At 45.8% G+C, this 15,884-nt stretch overlaps 1 protein-coding gene across 3 annotated transcripts in view; it reads right to left on the bottom strand.

The window, feature by feature from the left end:
• LOC147898914 (oxaloacetate tautomerase FAHD1, mitochondrial-like) overlaps nucleotides 1-15,884 on the bottom strand; it is a 113,723-nt gene that overhangs the window by 67,451 nt on the left and 30,388 nt on the right. For all 3 annotated transcript variants that reach the window (XM_087379276.1, XM_087379273.1, XM_087379274.1), the window contains exon 2: nucleotides 567-732. In XM_087379276.1, coding sequence (XP_087235402.1) covers nucleotides 567-732 — 166 coding nt within the window. The remainder of the gene's footprint in view (nucleotides 1-566; nucleotides 733-15,884) is intronic.

Here is a 15,884-nt window from a genome sequence, read left to right as displayed (position 1 = left end):
GCCACGTTTCGACCGCGGGGGGCACCGATTACGAGGGGTCCCATACCCTCACATCCTAGCTGTGCCAAGCCCTTTCTCTCTCTCCCAAAAAGCAGGCGGGATGAAGTAGAGGTATCTCTACCCTCCAACATATCCAAGACCCATAGAAATCTCCAATTGCATATGGGATTACTCAAATGCCATATTGTACCAGTGTCAAGCGCCAATTACCCATTTTACCATTCAAGACACACAAGGGGGTACACCAAGGGGGTTAGCCCATATCCAACATTACAATGGTATAAAACTGCAGAAAACAAAAGAATAGAAATAAATGGATGATCACTTTATACAATAGAGAAGATACAACCAAGGTCTTAAACCAAACTAGTATAGTTAAAAGGCATAAAGATGTAACTTGTAGAAAAGCTCACTTTATGTTGATTGAAGCAAATTGCATCCAAGGTGAAGAGGCTAGGAAAGCAAGAAAATGGGTAATCCAAATTGTCTAGATTAATAGTATCCCTCTTCAAAATTCCTAAAAACTACATTCATTTACACAATGTAGGTTCACTTCATCAGCTTACCCTCAACATGATCCATGGCTTTATCCTTTGAGATATCCCGACATTTAGTCCCAATGACAACAGCTAGCTCAACTTCATGGTCAATAAACCGTAATGGAAGCGGAATTTCAATGGCCCCACCTTCACGCACATATGACGATGTTGGTTTAATGAAAATTATTGGCTCCTGAAAATAAAAATAAAGTCAGCTAGAAATTTATGTGACATAAACAACATCAAACAAAAAATCCATGGTGGTACACAAGAAACAGGTTAGGACAAAACACTGAGCAAGAGGATTATTACTGTGGCAAGCTACTATGTTATAAAACAGTCTTCTCTACTCAAAAATACACCTCACTATTGAGAAATTCTCATTAAGGTTACTTCATAAAAGCACATTTGCCGCCAAGTTTTCTCTGCATGTGAATGACCAACTAGAATATGTGAAACTTAGGCCATATGACCAATCCAAGGTGCCCTCTCCATGTGACCAATTGCCACCCATGCTGTTCCCGACTAATCATCATCCTTCGAGGATCACATATTTCATCAATGAGCAGAAAATTGTAGCAGGTCCTTCTACAAATGTGTGGACTGAATCATGTTCTGTCCAAAAAGAGCAAGTACTTCTGAAAGCTGTGTGGGATTTCTGCCCACTGTTTGCAGATCTGCTAGTTCTCTTCTTGAATCCCAAGTGGCAGTGCTTGCATCGACGTGGGTGCTATTGAATGTCCCTGGTGTAGAATCTCCATGTGATCTTTGGGAGGACCTTCTTGAGCTCATATTTTACTTGGCCTTGGAGCCAACTTTGGCTCATTCACACTTTGTCGATGCTTTCATGTGATCTTCAGTAGTGAACAAGCTTGGATCTCATACAATGTGAGAGATTCACAATGCAAATATGCATAAAGAGCAAGCAAGTATTCACAAGACTAATTCACAAAACCTGAAAAGCAAGAAAAGCAGAGCCAAGCTAGATCTCTGCTGCCATGTGAGCCCCTCCAGCCAGACCAAAAGGTTGCCTTATGGATCACTAATCTCTTTGTCAAAACAAAACTGTTGCCCGCTAGCCTGAGAAAGGAGTGGAAAGAAGGGGAAAAGGAAGGAGAACAGAAGACCGAAGGGAAGAGGGAGGACTTGAGGGAAGAGGAAGTGATGGGCGGGGGAACCCGTCACTCACGGCTAGCAGAGGAAGCTTGTGAGTCCCCATGGGGGGCCTCAGGCTTGCAGAATGGTGTACTTGCCCCCCTTCTTGCCTTGCACCTTGGTCCATACCCCCCTCGAGAGGCGTTCGCTGTTTTCGAAACTTGGAGGTCCTACAAGGAGGGGGGTGTGACAGAATCATAGTCGGCTGGCCAATGGGTACTCCCTCTTCCCCAAAGGGATGTGCATCGAGAAAGGGGAAGATGGTTTGGCAAACAGGCAAACTCTATGTAGCATATGCACTGTCCTAGTAAACTGCAACCTCCACCCTGCGCCGAAGCTTTTTGTCATTTAGACTCTCCAAAATAACCTCGGATGGAAGAGAGTCTGGTTCCTGGTGGCAATCCCATGCAGCCCCATTTTGGAAAGGAAGGCTTGGGAAGCCTTAGGGCAAGGAAGGTGACAGAATCTCCAGGAGGAGGGAGTCGGGTGCAGTCAGGAGCAGGTGGGAGCCTTGAAGGAAACCAAAGGATGGCTATGGCCGGCATGGGAGGCAGGATGGGCACTTGGTGAAGGGCAAGGTCCCGGAGTACAAATTCCATACAACCTGCTCGTACGTGCTGCAAGTATGGCGCCTACGTGAGGTCCCAGAGTACTGTATCCATATGATCTGTGTATGGTCTACTAGAACGGGTTACTACGGGTGTACGGACTACTGGTATGGACTGCTGGTGCGGGCTGAAAGTACGGCGCCTACGTACGACCTGCGTGTATGGACGGCCATACGTCTGATGTGCGGACAGTCAGGTACGAACACCCACACGTGCAGTGGTACTCCACCATTCACGAGAACCGAGGTGTCATGTTGAGTGTCTCCAAGGAAGTACCAAAATATGCTCCCATACAAAGAACTATGTCTTTGTAGTTGCTCAACAATCCTCACAATCTTTGGGTGACTAAAAACTATGGCACATGATGCTTGGTCTGCATGTTGTCTATTATGAACCCATAATATTGGTGAATAAAACCAAATGGGAGCCAAGGTAAATAGAGGTCTGCTAGAGGGAGCTAAGCAATCTGTATGGAGCATGTTGGCATAACAATATCCTCAGTCCCTAAATAATAATTGCAACATGAACCCATTCTGAACCTGCTGACGTGTGTTGTGAGGCTAAGAATAAGCCCTATAATTACTGAGCGCAACATGGCACATGCTCAACCTATTGCTCGTCCTCTGGGGTAACTAATATTCATATGACGCTAGGTCTAGAGGATCCTGCCATAAGAGCTCCTTTGGCAAAATCAATAAGGTCATGTTCTAGTATATTCTCTAGGAATCAAGCAAAAAAGCCCTTCAAAACATGCTAGTGTCTCTTCCTTAAGAACCAAAGCAAACACTACTTGATATACACTCTGCCCTTGCATGGGCGGCTCACATGCACTACCTCCTCTAGCATTTTAGTTACATATACCACATATCCCACTACCACTCACTACTAGCTAGCTCGCACTCACTCACTCACCAGACTAGTCGCTAGTCTATTAGTCCTAGCCTGCTCTCTCTCTCACTCTCTCTTAATACATCACGAATCGTTATGCACAATGAGCATTTCACTTTTGAGGGGTCCCCTGTTGAGGTAGTTTCATCATACACTTATCTGGGGGTCGTCTTTTCCGGACCCACCTTCACCATGAGACCCACGATGCAGGCCGCGCCGCGCCTGAGCAAAGGATATGCTTCATTGGCTAAACTTTAGAGACATTGCTTCCACTCTCATTTTCAGGATACACGGACCAAAGGGTTGCTTTTTGACTCCTTGGTCCGCCCTGCAGGGATGTATGGCAGCCCATGTTGGGGGCCACATTTGTCGGATACAGAGTGGGCTAGGGTGGAGCGGCCACAGGTTCTCATGTTATCACAGATGATCCGTGGTAAGCCATCCGTCCCTCACCAGATCATTTGGGCGGAGTTTGGGTCACTCCCATTACAGCTAGATGCTATCATTACTTATTTGTACCGAGTAAGGGAGTATGGGGATTACACATCCGGGCGTAGCAGGATACCATGGCTAGCATTGTCCTCTTCTATGGCTCTTGCAGCAGGGGGAGATCAGAGGTGTTGGTATGCACGCACAAAGAGATGGTTTGCAAGACTAGGGCTCCACATGGACAAACTTACCCCTTTCCAGTACAACATGGATGCTCCTCTCTCTCCCCTCCTATCACACGAGGTCAACCAGGTTATCCGTGAGGATCTACTACAGCTACACACATTCCGGACTTGGTTGGGCCTGAGTGATCTTCCAGTGAAGCTATGCTTCTACAGAGATCACTTCTTACACATCACAGCGGAGGGTTTCATTGATCCACCAGGATACACGCAGATTCACCTACCCCACTCGCTGAAGATCTCCCTTGGGCAGTTCCAGGTCTCTTCACACAGACTTCGTATCGAGAGTGGCCGAGCAGAGCGGTTACCCAGGAAGAGGCACATATGCACACTGTGTGACATGCAGGAGGTTGAGACAGAGGGGCATTTCATCTTCAGGTGTCCTGTTTACTATGAGATCCGAGGGCATTTCTATTACCTCGGGATGTTGGCTCGTGTCCTCTCTTACCCAGACCAACGATGTTTGGCTGGTTTCATTCATGAGATGCTCAGACACCGAGATAGGATACTCCGAGCACGGAGACAGGAGCAAACTTTTCCCTTGACTGATACCCCTCAGAGCTCTATCACGGAGTTCTTTTAGCCAAATCACATAGACCCCCATGAGGCGAGACCTCGACATGACCGCGACTCAGAGCTAGTGACCCGACAGCTCAGATAGAGGGTTGACTCACAGATCACACTTGGGGACATCCCCTCCTTGTTTAGGGTCGGAGCCTGATTGATGGGGGTCACAATGGCCTTGGTTAGACACAGAGCTACGACCATAAGACATACCAAGACTGCACCTTTGAGGGGGTGACAGCGTTCTATTGCTGACCTCATGCCTCCGCTTCCACAGCCTCATCCATCCTGATGTCCTGTTGCTAACGATGATGATGATGATGGTTATGATGATGATGCTGACGATGATGCTGAGATTTATATATATATATATATATATATATATATATAGTCGGGATATGACTATGTTGTACTTAGGACTTAGTACTACCATTTTGCATTTTTATTGCATTCTGCATTGGTGTGGATGCTCGTTTAGTAGCTCCACCACCACAGCTCATTGTATTTAGATTTTTTCGTAGTCTCATAGACCCATCGGTCTTCCGAAGACTTTAATAAATTCTCTCTCTCTCTCTCTCTCTCTCTCTCTCTCTCTCAGGTCAGGCACCACCTGATATGTCCTCTATGCCCAGACCCACCACATGTCATCTATTTACTTCGCAGAATGTACGAGATGCCCTTCTTCGGCTGCATAACTGACGATCACCAGATCATGAGGGATTACGCACTGAGCATTTTGCGCATGGGCAAGAGATCTTGACCCCGATATTAGCATAGCTCTTCAATCATGTCGTATCCCATGGCTTTCCACCTACCTGGAGCTATTATTGAGGAGGCGAAGTCGAGGCGCCAACATGTCTACACTTGCTTCGTAGATTTTCGTAAGGCATTTGACACAATCCCACACTCTTGCCTGATCAGGAGGTTACGGGAGTTACGGCTCCCAGATATCATGATTTGGGGAGTCATGAGTCTATATGAGTCTGTCAGATGGAGGATACGTGCCCCAGGAGGCTTAGTAGACTAGATTGAGAGCACCGTCAGAGTTAAGCAAGGCTGTCCCCTATCACCAACTCTCTTCGGGCTCTATATTGACGAGATCACTTCTTTTGTCGATCGATCCAGGATGATTCGGAGTAAACCCTCAGTCCCCCATTAGATTATACAGGCAGAGTTCGCCATGACCCCTCTCCCAGTTGATGCCATCTTTCAGACAGTGACATTCCTCCACAGATTTTGGACATCCCTCCATAGAGTTTGGACCTTACCCCAGGGGAGACTATCGAGGTTAGCACTTGAGTCCTCCAGGCAACTAGCAGAGAGTGGTGTTGATGCGGCAAGGTACGCACGGACATCCACATGGTTTGGTAGTCATGGCATTCAGATGGACAGACTTCCCTCCTTTCAGTACAGCTTGGACGCACCAACCGAGATGATCCCACGAGATGAGATCAACCGTATCATACGGTTGGACCTCCTCCAGCTCCATACATCTAGGGTTTGGGGGGGAGAGGATCTCTCCACCAAGCTCCAGTTCTACCATGATCACTTCCTGAGGGTCTCAGAGCACGGTCTTGTCATCAGACCTCAGTATCTTGAGGACAGGAGAGTTTCACATGCACTAAGGATCGCCATTGGTCACGTACGGGGCTCACCACATCAACTGCGGATTGAGACAAGGAGAGCCATAGGCATACCCAGAGAGCAGAGGACTTGCACACTATGCCAGATGGGGAAGATCGAGACAGAGGAGCATTTTCTATGTGTTTGTCCAGTCTACTATGAGATCCGAGGACGATATCACTGCCTCTTTCAGAAGGGGCATGGCTTTGGCCCACTCACACGGTTGATATATTTTCATGATCAAGTCTCTGTTGGGCTCTACCTACTTGAGATGCGCCGACAGAGACACACCGATGCGACAGGCCAGAGAGCAGAATGAATTGATGCCACAGGTCACCATCGACAGATCGCAGACTTTTGTCACAGACTTCTATGCATCGGAGTCAGCTGCCAGTGTAGCTGAGGGAGAGGAGCTTGATGAAATGAGAGCATCATGGATCAGTAGCAGGACCGTAGAAGAATGTGGGATAGAATAGATGCATCATGGCACAAAGAGAGAGAGCTCAAGTGAGGCAAAATCCATTGTATTAGAATGAAGGAATGTCCTCCATTATATAGAGTGAGAGGATGGTGTAGGCACCTCCCCTATATCAATGGCAATCAACCCCTACATCAGTGGGACTGGCCTAATTCAAAGGAACCTCCCATGTGGGGACCTTTGTGCTTACATCATCACTTAGGTCACACACTAGACACCTCATAGCACTAGGTGTGCTTCTACAACACACACACATACACATGTGACTCCCCTAAATGCACACATGCACCTTAGAGCAAGCCCTTGACCATACTTATCCCAACATACCCCCCCTCAAGGGCTTGCCTCTTGCAATGTCAAGGATACATGTAGTCTCATAGTTTCTCATGCCATCTCATGGTGGTCACACATGGCCATCTCATGGTGGTCAAGGATAAATCTATGGCTAGGATCTCATGCTAGCAAAGGTGCCCAAGGGTCAAGGTTTACAAAACTGGGATATACCAAACACATATCACATGGCCTACATCATATGGTGACCAGAGGTGATTTACAAAAGACAAAACACATGACATTCTTTTTGGAGTACTACTCCAGGTAGAGAACCTTAAAATTTGACCAAGTGATGATAAACAAAAATTCAAAGACAAATTGCTCAAAAGGCAAAGTCCTTGTCTTCTACCACAAAGTTTGATGCTTCATTTGTTGATGGAGTTCTCTCTTCAACTAGATTTATCATACTCCTCTTTTTCTCATTGCAAAACTTCTCGGAGTGATTATTTGTTACGCTCTAGCCGAGGTAGCATGACCTCGGAAGAATCAGTCGACATTAAGGATCTATCTTTGTAATATTGTGTTTGCGCTTCATGTAAATGATCGGGAGGGATTTAATGTCAAGGTCCTAGGTGAGGGCTGATAGCACCAGACTAGATAGATCTAAGACCAAGGGCCTAGTGCTAAGATTGTGCCTAGGGGCAAGGAATTTAATGCATCCCAAGAGAGGGGTGAAATGTTGCATTAGAAAGGCCCTATATGGATGACATGTGGCATCTAGATCTATCTAGGGAATTGGGGCTTGCTGAGGCTAGAGAGAGAAGAGAAGGGTATGATTCACGTATGATTTGTAACGAAGGTTTCTGGCTTCTCGTGATGCCTCAGTGAGAATGGCTGGGAGGTGATTTATGGTGCTACTCCCGTGATCGAAGTAGAGAGCCGTAGAGAGAGTCTGTGAAAATTGGTATCAGAGCTCAAGGCTACGAAGAGGAGAGGCGTGAATTCAAGGTACAGGCTTAGACAGCCCGAGTGGCTGACGACGACTAGTGTTGGTGCTACGCTATGACGGACGGAAGGTTTGTCGACAACCTTCTCGCTGTGAGTCGTTGCTTGGGGGTCCCGTAAGGCAGCGACGGACAGCAAGTCTGGAGATAGGTGGTGAGGTGACGTGAAGACGAAGCTGCTGACGGCGCCTGGATCATGGAGTCCCTAACTGTCGACGTCGAAAGGCCTGCGAGATGACCTGGGGGTTCCCGTAACGCACTGACGGGCCTACGAACCGGGGGGGCGCTGGACTAATGATACGAAAGTTCCATGCGTGCGTTCAACGAATAGAGAGGGCGACTACAGCAAGATCAGAACGGGGGTGCCGTGACGACGGACACCCGGGGATTTGCGACGGTGCCTGGTGATGCAGTGCAGGTTGACAGTCCGTGATTGATCGCAGATCAACGGAAAGCCCAGGCAGGCCCGGGAGACGTGAAGCGCAGGTGTGAAAAAAAAAAATCGTTGACAGAAGGAACTTGGGAGCAGGGAGACCAATTGGACGAACGGTGAGGCTTCTGAGTCGTTGTTGGATCGTAGAGATCCCGTAAGACACTGACGAACAGCAGACCTGGAGCCTTGGTGGAGCGAACAAGATCAGCTTGGAGCGCAGCTGTGACAGAAGTAAAAGAGAGGTTTTGTTATTTATGAGCAGGCAGTACGTGGAGGCTGCAGGATTCGGAGACACCGATTGGGCGTAGAGGCGCAGGACTTGACCAGGGAGCTTTCTTTGATCTCCCTTAGCTTTGTGTTGTTTTTTTTTTACTTCTTTAATTAGTTGGGTGACGCGCTACTTCCATAGACAGGATAGCATGAATGAGCAGCATGCATGAGGTTTCAGTGTGGTAGTAGGGACAGATTATGCCTGTGTGGTTCAGTCGGAGTTAGATTGCAGGAATTTCCCTAGTATAGGGAAAAGCGCCATCTGTGATATATACCTATATAAAAGGCTTGATCGGTGTGAATGTGGGATTGCAGGGATTCCCTAGTATAGGGAATTATGTCAGACGGTTAGTACACCGAGCTGTGTCAGCTTGTAATACAGTTTTACAGTGGTGTTTATTTTATTTTTATTAAATTATTTATATATAAAAAAAAAACCGAAACAAAACACCCATTGAACGGAATGGATGCAGAAGAAGGGGCTTCCAGGAGGGACCCTGGTGAATCAGGAGTCCGGCCGACCTAGCAGGGATCGCGCCCAGTAGCTCATACTTTATCTGGCAGGATCGCATTGTTGGAGGATGCCTTGCAACAGTTGTTAGCGCAGCAATTACAGGCCAATGCAGGGCAGTCCGAGCTTAGGAGAGCGATACAAAGTATGTCTGCCAGACCTTCTCGAGAGGAGAAGGGAAAGGCTCCAATGGAACCGGAGTCTACCGTTCATACGGTCGAGCCTAGGAAGGCTAAAGTGCCAAATATTGCAAATTACAGACCGGAGAAGTATTCTGGTCGGTCGGATGAACGACCGTAGTTCCGATGTCATTGAAACCTGGTTACACAAATGGCGAGGCGTTCGCCATTTGTGAAATCAGAAATGACATCAAGAAGATCCGCGAGGCCACCCACATGTTTAGTGAGGCAGCGGATCGGTGGTGGATTAAACAACAAAAAGATGGTATAGCATCCACTACCTGGGAGGGGTTTAAAAGAGAGTTCAGGAAACACTTCTTACCTCCTGACGAAGCATCCCGAGCTTGGGATCAATATAGGAACCTTCGTCAGAGAAATTTATCAGTGGCAAAATACACTGATAAGTTTCGAGAGAGTGTAATAAAGGTTGACGAACCCCTGCCTCAATCAATCCAAGTGAAAGATTTCATATTTGGATTGAATGATCGAATAAAAATGGAAGTTCGGGCTAAGTACGCGAACACGCTAGATGATGCAATAGCTATAGCCCTGAACTATGAGGATGCCAAGGGCAGCAAGCCAAGTGGGTTTGCACAGGTCGGAACCCAGTATGGGTATCCGAAGAAATCTGGGTTTAAGAAGAAGTGGGCTAATAGAGGGAGTGGTTCGCAGCCGAGTGGTCAAGCCAAGCAGGCGAGACCGGCTGAAACTCCTAAACCAAGTACCACCATTGGAGTGAAAAGGAAAGTAACCCCAATGGCAGCCCCGGCTTGGTCTAAGTCTCCCTTGAACCCAGAACAAAGGGAAAAAGCGAGGAGAGAAGGCTTATGTTTTGGTTGCCTTCAGCCTCATTAGTGGAAGGATTGTCCACGTAATAAAGATCGTCGGATGGCTGAGATGGTGATCTCAGAGTGCGACGTGGAGATGCAGGGAAGTCCCAGAGCGGAAGAGATGCAGATTCAGCTAGCGGGATCTTCTCAGAGGTTAGTACCTTGTTTGTTATGTGTGTCTCTTGCTAAGTTAGTGACGAGTGCACCTGATAACATCCTATCTAAGCCCGCAGCAACGGGGTATACGGCCTTTAATGATACGGAGTTAATTAAAATGAAAGGGCAAGTGGCCAGTCATGATGTCATTGTGTTGTTTGACTCGGCGTCAACTCACAATGTGATTAACTCCAAGCTCGTGAAGAGGCTGAAATTAAAGACAAGTCCATCTGACTATGCGTATACAGTTAGGATGGCCGATGGAAGTTCGACTGAAGTATGGGACCAAAGGGTTACCCAGTTGGAGCTTTGGATTCAGGACTATGCTGAGAAGCTTGATTTTGAAATGACCAAGCTTGCTCATGCAGATATAGCCCTGGGTATGGCGTGGCATTCTAGGAAGAATCCAGCCATTGATTGGAAAAAGCACGTATATCAATTCAAGATGAATGATGTGCTTTATGTCTTGCGAGGTGAGAAAGGTATACCTCAGGGACCGTTGGTTTCCGTGATGGAAATCAGAAAAGCTCAAGTAGAGTTTTTATTCCTTTGCATGGCATCGGTAGAGCCGGTGGATGATTCTTCGGCTAGCACCGATGTTACGCAAAGTGGGGAGATGGCCAAGCTGGCTAATCTTATAACAGAGGAGTTCTCTGAATGTTTTAGGGACCTTATGGGTTACCTCCAGAGCGGAAAGTTCAACATAAGATTGAACTGATCCCGGGGGCAGAACCTGTAAATAGACCTCCCTATAGAATGAGTTTTGCTGAAGAAGCGGAGGTGCGTAGGCAACTGGAAGAATACCTCAAGTTGGGGCAGATTCAACCAAGTTTCTCACCTTTTGCTTCGCCAGTGATATTAAAGAAGAAAAAGGATGATACGTTTCGCCTCTGTATAGATTACAGAGCATTGAATAATATCACTGTTAAGCACAGGTATCCGATGGCTCGTATTGATGATTTGCTTGATGCATTACATGGAGCCGTGATTTTCAGCAAGATAGATCTTAAATGCGGCTATCATCAGATCCGGATTAGAGCCGAGGATGTGCATAAAACCGCTTTTAGAAGCAGGTTTGGTCATTATGAGTTTTTGGTAATGCCCTTCGGACTTACCAATGCTCCAACGACCTTCGTCATGCTTATGAACGATTTACTACGTCCGTATATCGGAAAGTTCGTAGTACATTTTATTGACGATATACTGATATTCAGTAAAAGTGTTACTGAGCATCGTGAACACTTAAGGATAGTGTTCAGTACTTTGAGGAAAGCCGGTCTTTATGTGAATAAAAAGAAAACTATACTGTGTATGGTTAGGCTGCTTGAGTATTTAGGATTCATAATTACTCCACAGGGAGTAGAAATGGATCCGAAGAAAGTGGCTGCGATACTAACTTGGCCAATCCCTCAGAGTCTGACCGCATTGCGATCATTCTTGGGATTTGTCCAGTTTTATAGAAGGCATATCAAAGGATATTCCGGAATAGTATCGCCGTTGACTGATCTGACCTCAGATAAAGTACCTTTTATTTGGGGACAGAATCAACAGGAAAGTTTTAACACCATAAAACAAGCTGTGGTCTCAGGATCGGTGTTAAAAATAGTTGATCCCCAGAAACCGTTGTTCCTAGAAACCGATGCAAGTGGCATTGCGGTAGGAGCAGTCCTCCTTCAAGAGGGAAGGCCAGTAGCCTTTGAAAGCAAGAAGCTTTCTCCCTCTCAAAGGAATTGGCCAACTCATGAATTAGAGTTGTATGCTGTTATCCATGCTTTGAAAACATGGAGGCATTATTTGTATGGTTCAGAGTTTTATGTGGATGTAGATCATGATACTCTGAAACATTTTTGTAAACAGCCTGACTTGAGGGGCCGCCAAGCTAGGTGGGCAGAGCTCATGCAGGAGTTTAATCTAACGATTCGGTACCGAAGAGGAAAAGACAATAAGGTGGCTGATGCGTTGTCTCGCATTATGCACAACCTGAGTTTCACGGTATTAGAGAGTGCTCTAATGACCGAGATAAGAGAAACTCAAAAAGTGGACGAGTTTGTCCAAAGCTTATGGCCTAAGGCTCATGTGTTAAAACCCGGAGAAAGTGAAAAGGATGACCTGGCATCCAGAAAAGGCCAAACGTATGTAAGATATACCATAAGGGATGGTATGCTGAAAAGAAATGGCAAGGTTGTAGTACCTGGTCAGAATGATCTCAGGCAGAGAGTCATTCGACAGTGCCATGATAGCCCATGTGCGGGACATCCAGGAGTCGACGAGAAGACATATGATCTCGTGAAACGAGATTTCTTTTCGCCAAAGATGAAAAAGCATATTCATGAATATGTGACACGGTGTTTCTCGTGTCAAGTAAGTAAGGCCGAGCGGGTGAAGCCACCCGGACTTTTACAGCCCTTGGAAATACCACTAAGTAAGTGGGAGAGCATTTCCATGGACTTTATTATAGGGCTACCTGCAACGCAAGGAGGGTATAATTCTATCCTTGTGGTGGTTGATCGTCTAACCAAGATGGCTCACTTCATTCCGACTAGAGAGTCTGTTAGTGCCCCGCAAGTGGCGGATTTGTTCATTAGACATATATTTCGTCTGCATGGATTGCCTAAATCCATAGTGTCAGACAAAGATGTTAGATTTACCGGTCATTTTTGGACAGCGGTATTTGAGACACTAAGGACTGAGTTGGGAATGAGTAGTGGGGATCATCCTGAGACGGATGGTCAAACGGAGAGAGTCAACCAAACTTTGGAAGATATGCTGAGGGCATATGTGTCATTGAGGCAACATACATGGGACAAGTGGTTGCCATTGTTGGAGTTTGCCTACAATGATAGGAAACATTCATCTACTGGGTTCAGTCCGTTTGAGCTGAACTATGGTTATAGACCAGCCAATCCAACTATAGTTGGAGTACCTCAGAAAGTGCCTAGTGCCGCGAACTTTGTAGTTCAGATGCGGGAGATGCTAGCACTTGCGAGAGCTAATATCCGCCAGGCTATGGATAGAGCCAAGGTGTATGCGGATGAAAATCGGTCTATAAGAGTATTTGAAGAAGGAGAAAAAGTTTTTCTCAGAATTCCTTCGCACTTGAAGTCGTTGACTTCAGGAGAGTGTGCTAAGTTATCACCTCGATACTGTGGGCCGTGGTTAATTCTAAAGAGAATAGGCAGTGTAGCCTATAAATTAGAATTGCCACAAGGGTGTAAGGTGCACCCGGTTTTTCATGTTTCGTGCTTAAAGAAATTTTTACATACAGGTGACTCACTAATCGAAGGTGTGGTTTTGTTTCAGGAGATAGAGGATATTGCAAGGCGCAAACCAACAAGAATCCTGGACCGAGGAACAATGCAAATACGAAATCGAAAGATACCCACGGTGTTGGTTGCATGGCATGGCCAGCCTCTATCCGAAGCTACCTGGGAATCCGTATATCAATTGCGGAGAGTGTTCCCAGACTTTATCATCGAGGACGCTGATGTCTGAAGAGGGAAGGAATGTTACGCTCTAGCCGAGGTAGCATGACCTCGGAAGAATCAGTCGACATTTCCCTTAAAGGATCTATCTTTGTAATATTGTGTTTGCGCTTCATGTAAATGATCGGGAGGGATTTAATGTCAAGGTCCTAGGTGAGGGCTGATAGCACCAGACTAGATAGATCTAAGACCAAGGGCCTAGTGCTAAGATTGTGCCTAGGGGCAAGGAATTTAATGCATCCCAAGAGAGGGGTGAAATGTTGCATTAGAAAGGCCCTATATGGATGACATGTGGCATCTAGATCTATCTAGGGAATTGGGGCTTGCTGAGGCTAGAGAGAGAAGAGAAGGGTATGATTCACGTATGATTTGTAACGAAGGTTTCTGGCTTCTCGTGATGCCTCAGTGAGAATGGCTGGGAGGTGATTTATGGTGCTACTCCCTTGATCGAAGTAGAGAGCCGTAGAGAGAGTCTGTGAAATTATTCTTGCCACAATGAGAGCAAGGGTTGATTTTATAACAATCCTTCTCAAGATGATTGTTTTTACACAATGCTTACATGCCTTGTACCTACTCTTTGAAAACTTCACTGCAAGTGCTTCTGTGTGCATTTTGCCCATTCTTGAAGTGTTCTTTCTTTCCTCTTCTTGTAAGGCACTCATGATGCCCTCTAATGTGGGTTGAGTAAGATTCTTCAAAGTAGTAACCACATAGTCAAAGTCTTGAGGCATACTCTTTAAGAGCACTGCCATAGCATCATCCTCATTGACAGGAGAGTTAATTGAGGCTAGTTGTGTCATAAGACTCCTCATAGTATTGACATGAGCAGCAACATTATCTCCCTCCATTTTAAGTTCAAAGAACTTAATTTTCAAATTTAATTTGGAAGTATGAGAGCTAGCATCAAATAATATGTCTAACTTATGCCATGCTTCAAAAGGGGATTCCAAATCTGAAATGTGGTGTACATAATCATCTCCCAAACATAAGCATAGGCTTTCTCTATCCTTTTTGCATCTGCAGGTGTAGAAGTAGAGTCAGTGGCCTTTCCTTTACCTTTGGTTGTAATTGATTCACCTTCTTGAGAGGATTGAGTTCCTGCCTTGACTAAGTCCCATGAATTTTCTTTCATAAGCATAAACTTTATCTTCATCTGCCAAGTATGAAAGCCTTGGCCATTGAACTTGTCAATTTTATAAGTAGCCATGAGAGAGTCTTACCTTTTTCAGGTAGTGTCTACTCTCTTACAAAATGACTAATCTTGTTCAACAAAGAACTCTCCCTCACCATACAAATGTAGATTGCTAGAGATAAATTTAGAAAAGCCTAAATGTTTAGCATATTCATACCCAGTTGGCTTCTCCCAAAGTTTCTTGGCCGGGGTCTTCTTCACTTTGAACTTTGTCCTTCTTGTAGTCTTTTTCAAGTGCTTAGCATTGGGAGAACAATCAGAACTTGGCATCTTGACAAGAGATTAGTCCCAACTTCAATATGAAATTGCATTCTCTAATCTGTACCTTAGCATCACTTCATTCCTCAAACATCATTCTAGCATTTACTCTAGTATCAAATTTCCAAAACTGTCAAAAATGCTTTGCAAAATACTAGCTCAACTTGGAGGGCAGAATTCACACAACTGGAGAAGAGTTTGAGAGGGCTTTTTGTGCAAAACTAAAGCTTGAATACCAAGGTAGATTCAACACAGAGCATAGGCGAAATAGTGCGCCATTCCGTCTAGGAGAGCTGCACCTTCTTCGACTGTCTTTTCCTTGAATTCTCCTTGCTCCAGCATGCATTGGCCTTCAAATTTCACCAGCAGCAGCAAGCTCTAGGCATAGCCTGACTTGTGCTTGAAGGAATTTGTAGACAAGTAATCACACAGGCGGAATTGCGCGATTTTTCGTCGACTTTTGTCTAGATCAGCGCACGACCATATCTAGAGGAATGCTCTGAGCCAAAGGTGCGCCCCATAGGGTAGAGTCTTCAGCTAAGAGGGCTTGGCAAAAGACACAAGGGATGGAGAGAACAAAGCTAAGCCATTTCTGAAGAGGAAGGAAGAAGAAAGCTTCAAAAGGAGGTGATGGAGAAGATGATGAGGTGGCACTACCAAAGTGGGTTCTCTAAAGCCTACTAGCTCTGATACCAAATGTAGAAGAATGTGGGATAGAATAGATGCATCATGGCACAAAGAGAGAGAGCTCAAGTGAGGCAAAATCCATT

The sequence above is a fragment of the Dipteris shenzhenensis genome, chromosome 9 (assembly GCF_047967505.1).
Source record: "Dipteris shenzhenensis isolate YYH24624 ecotype China chromosome 9, Dip_SZ_1.0, whole genome shotgun sequence".
In the NCBI taxonomy this organism is placed as follows: domain Eukaryota; kingdom Viridiplantae; phylum Streptophyta; class Polypodiopsida; order Gleicheniales; family Dipteridaceae; genus Dipteris; species Dipteris shenzhenensis.
The sequence above is the reverse complement of the archived record's forward strand: the minus strand, read 5'-3'. Positions and strand labels throughout refer to the sequence as shown.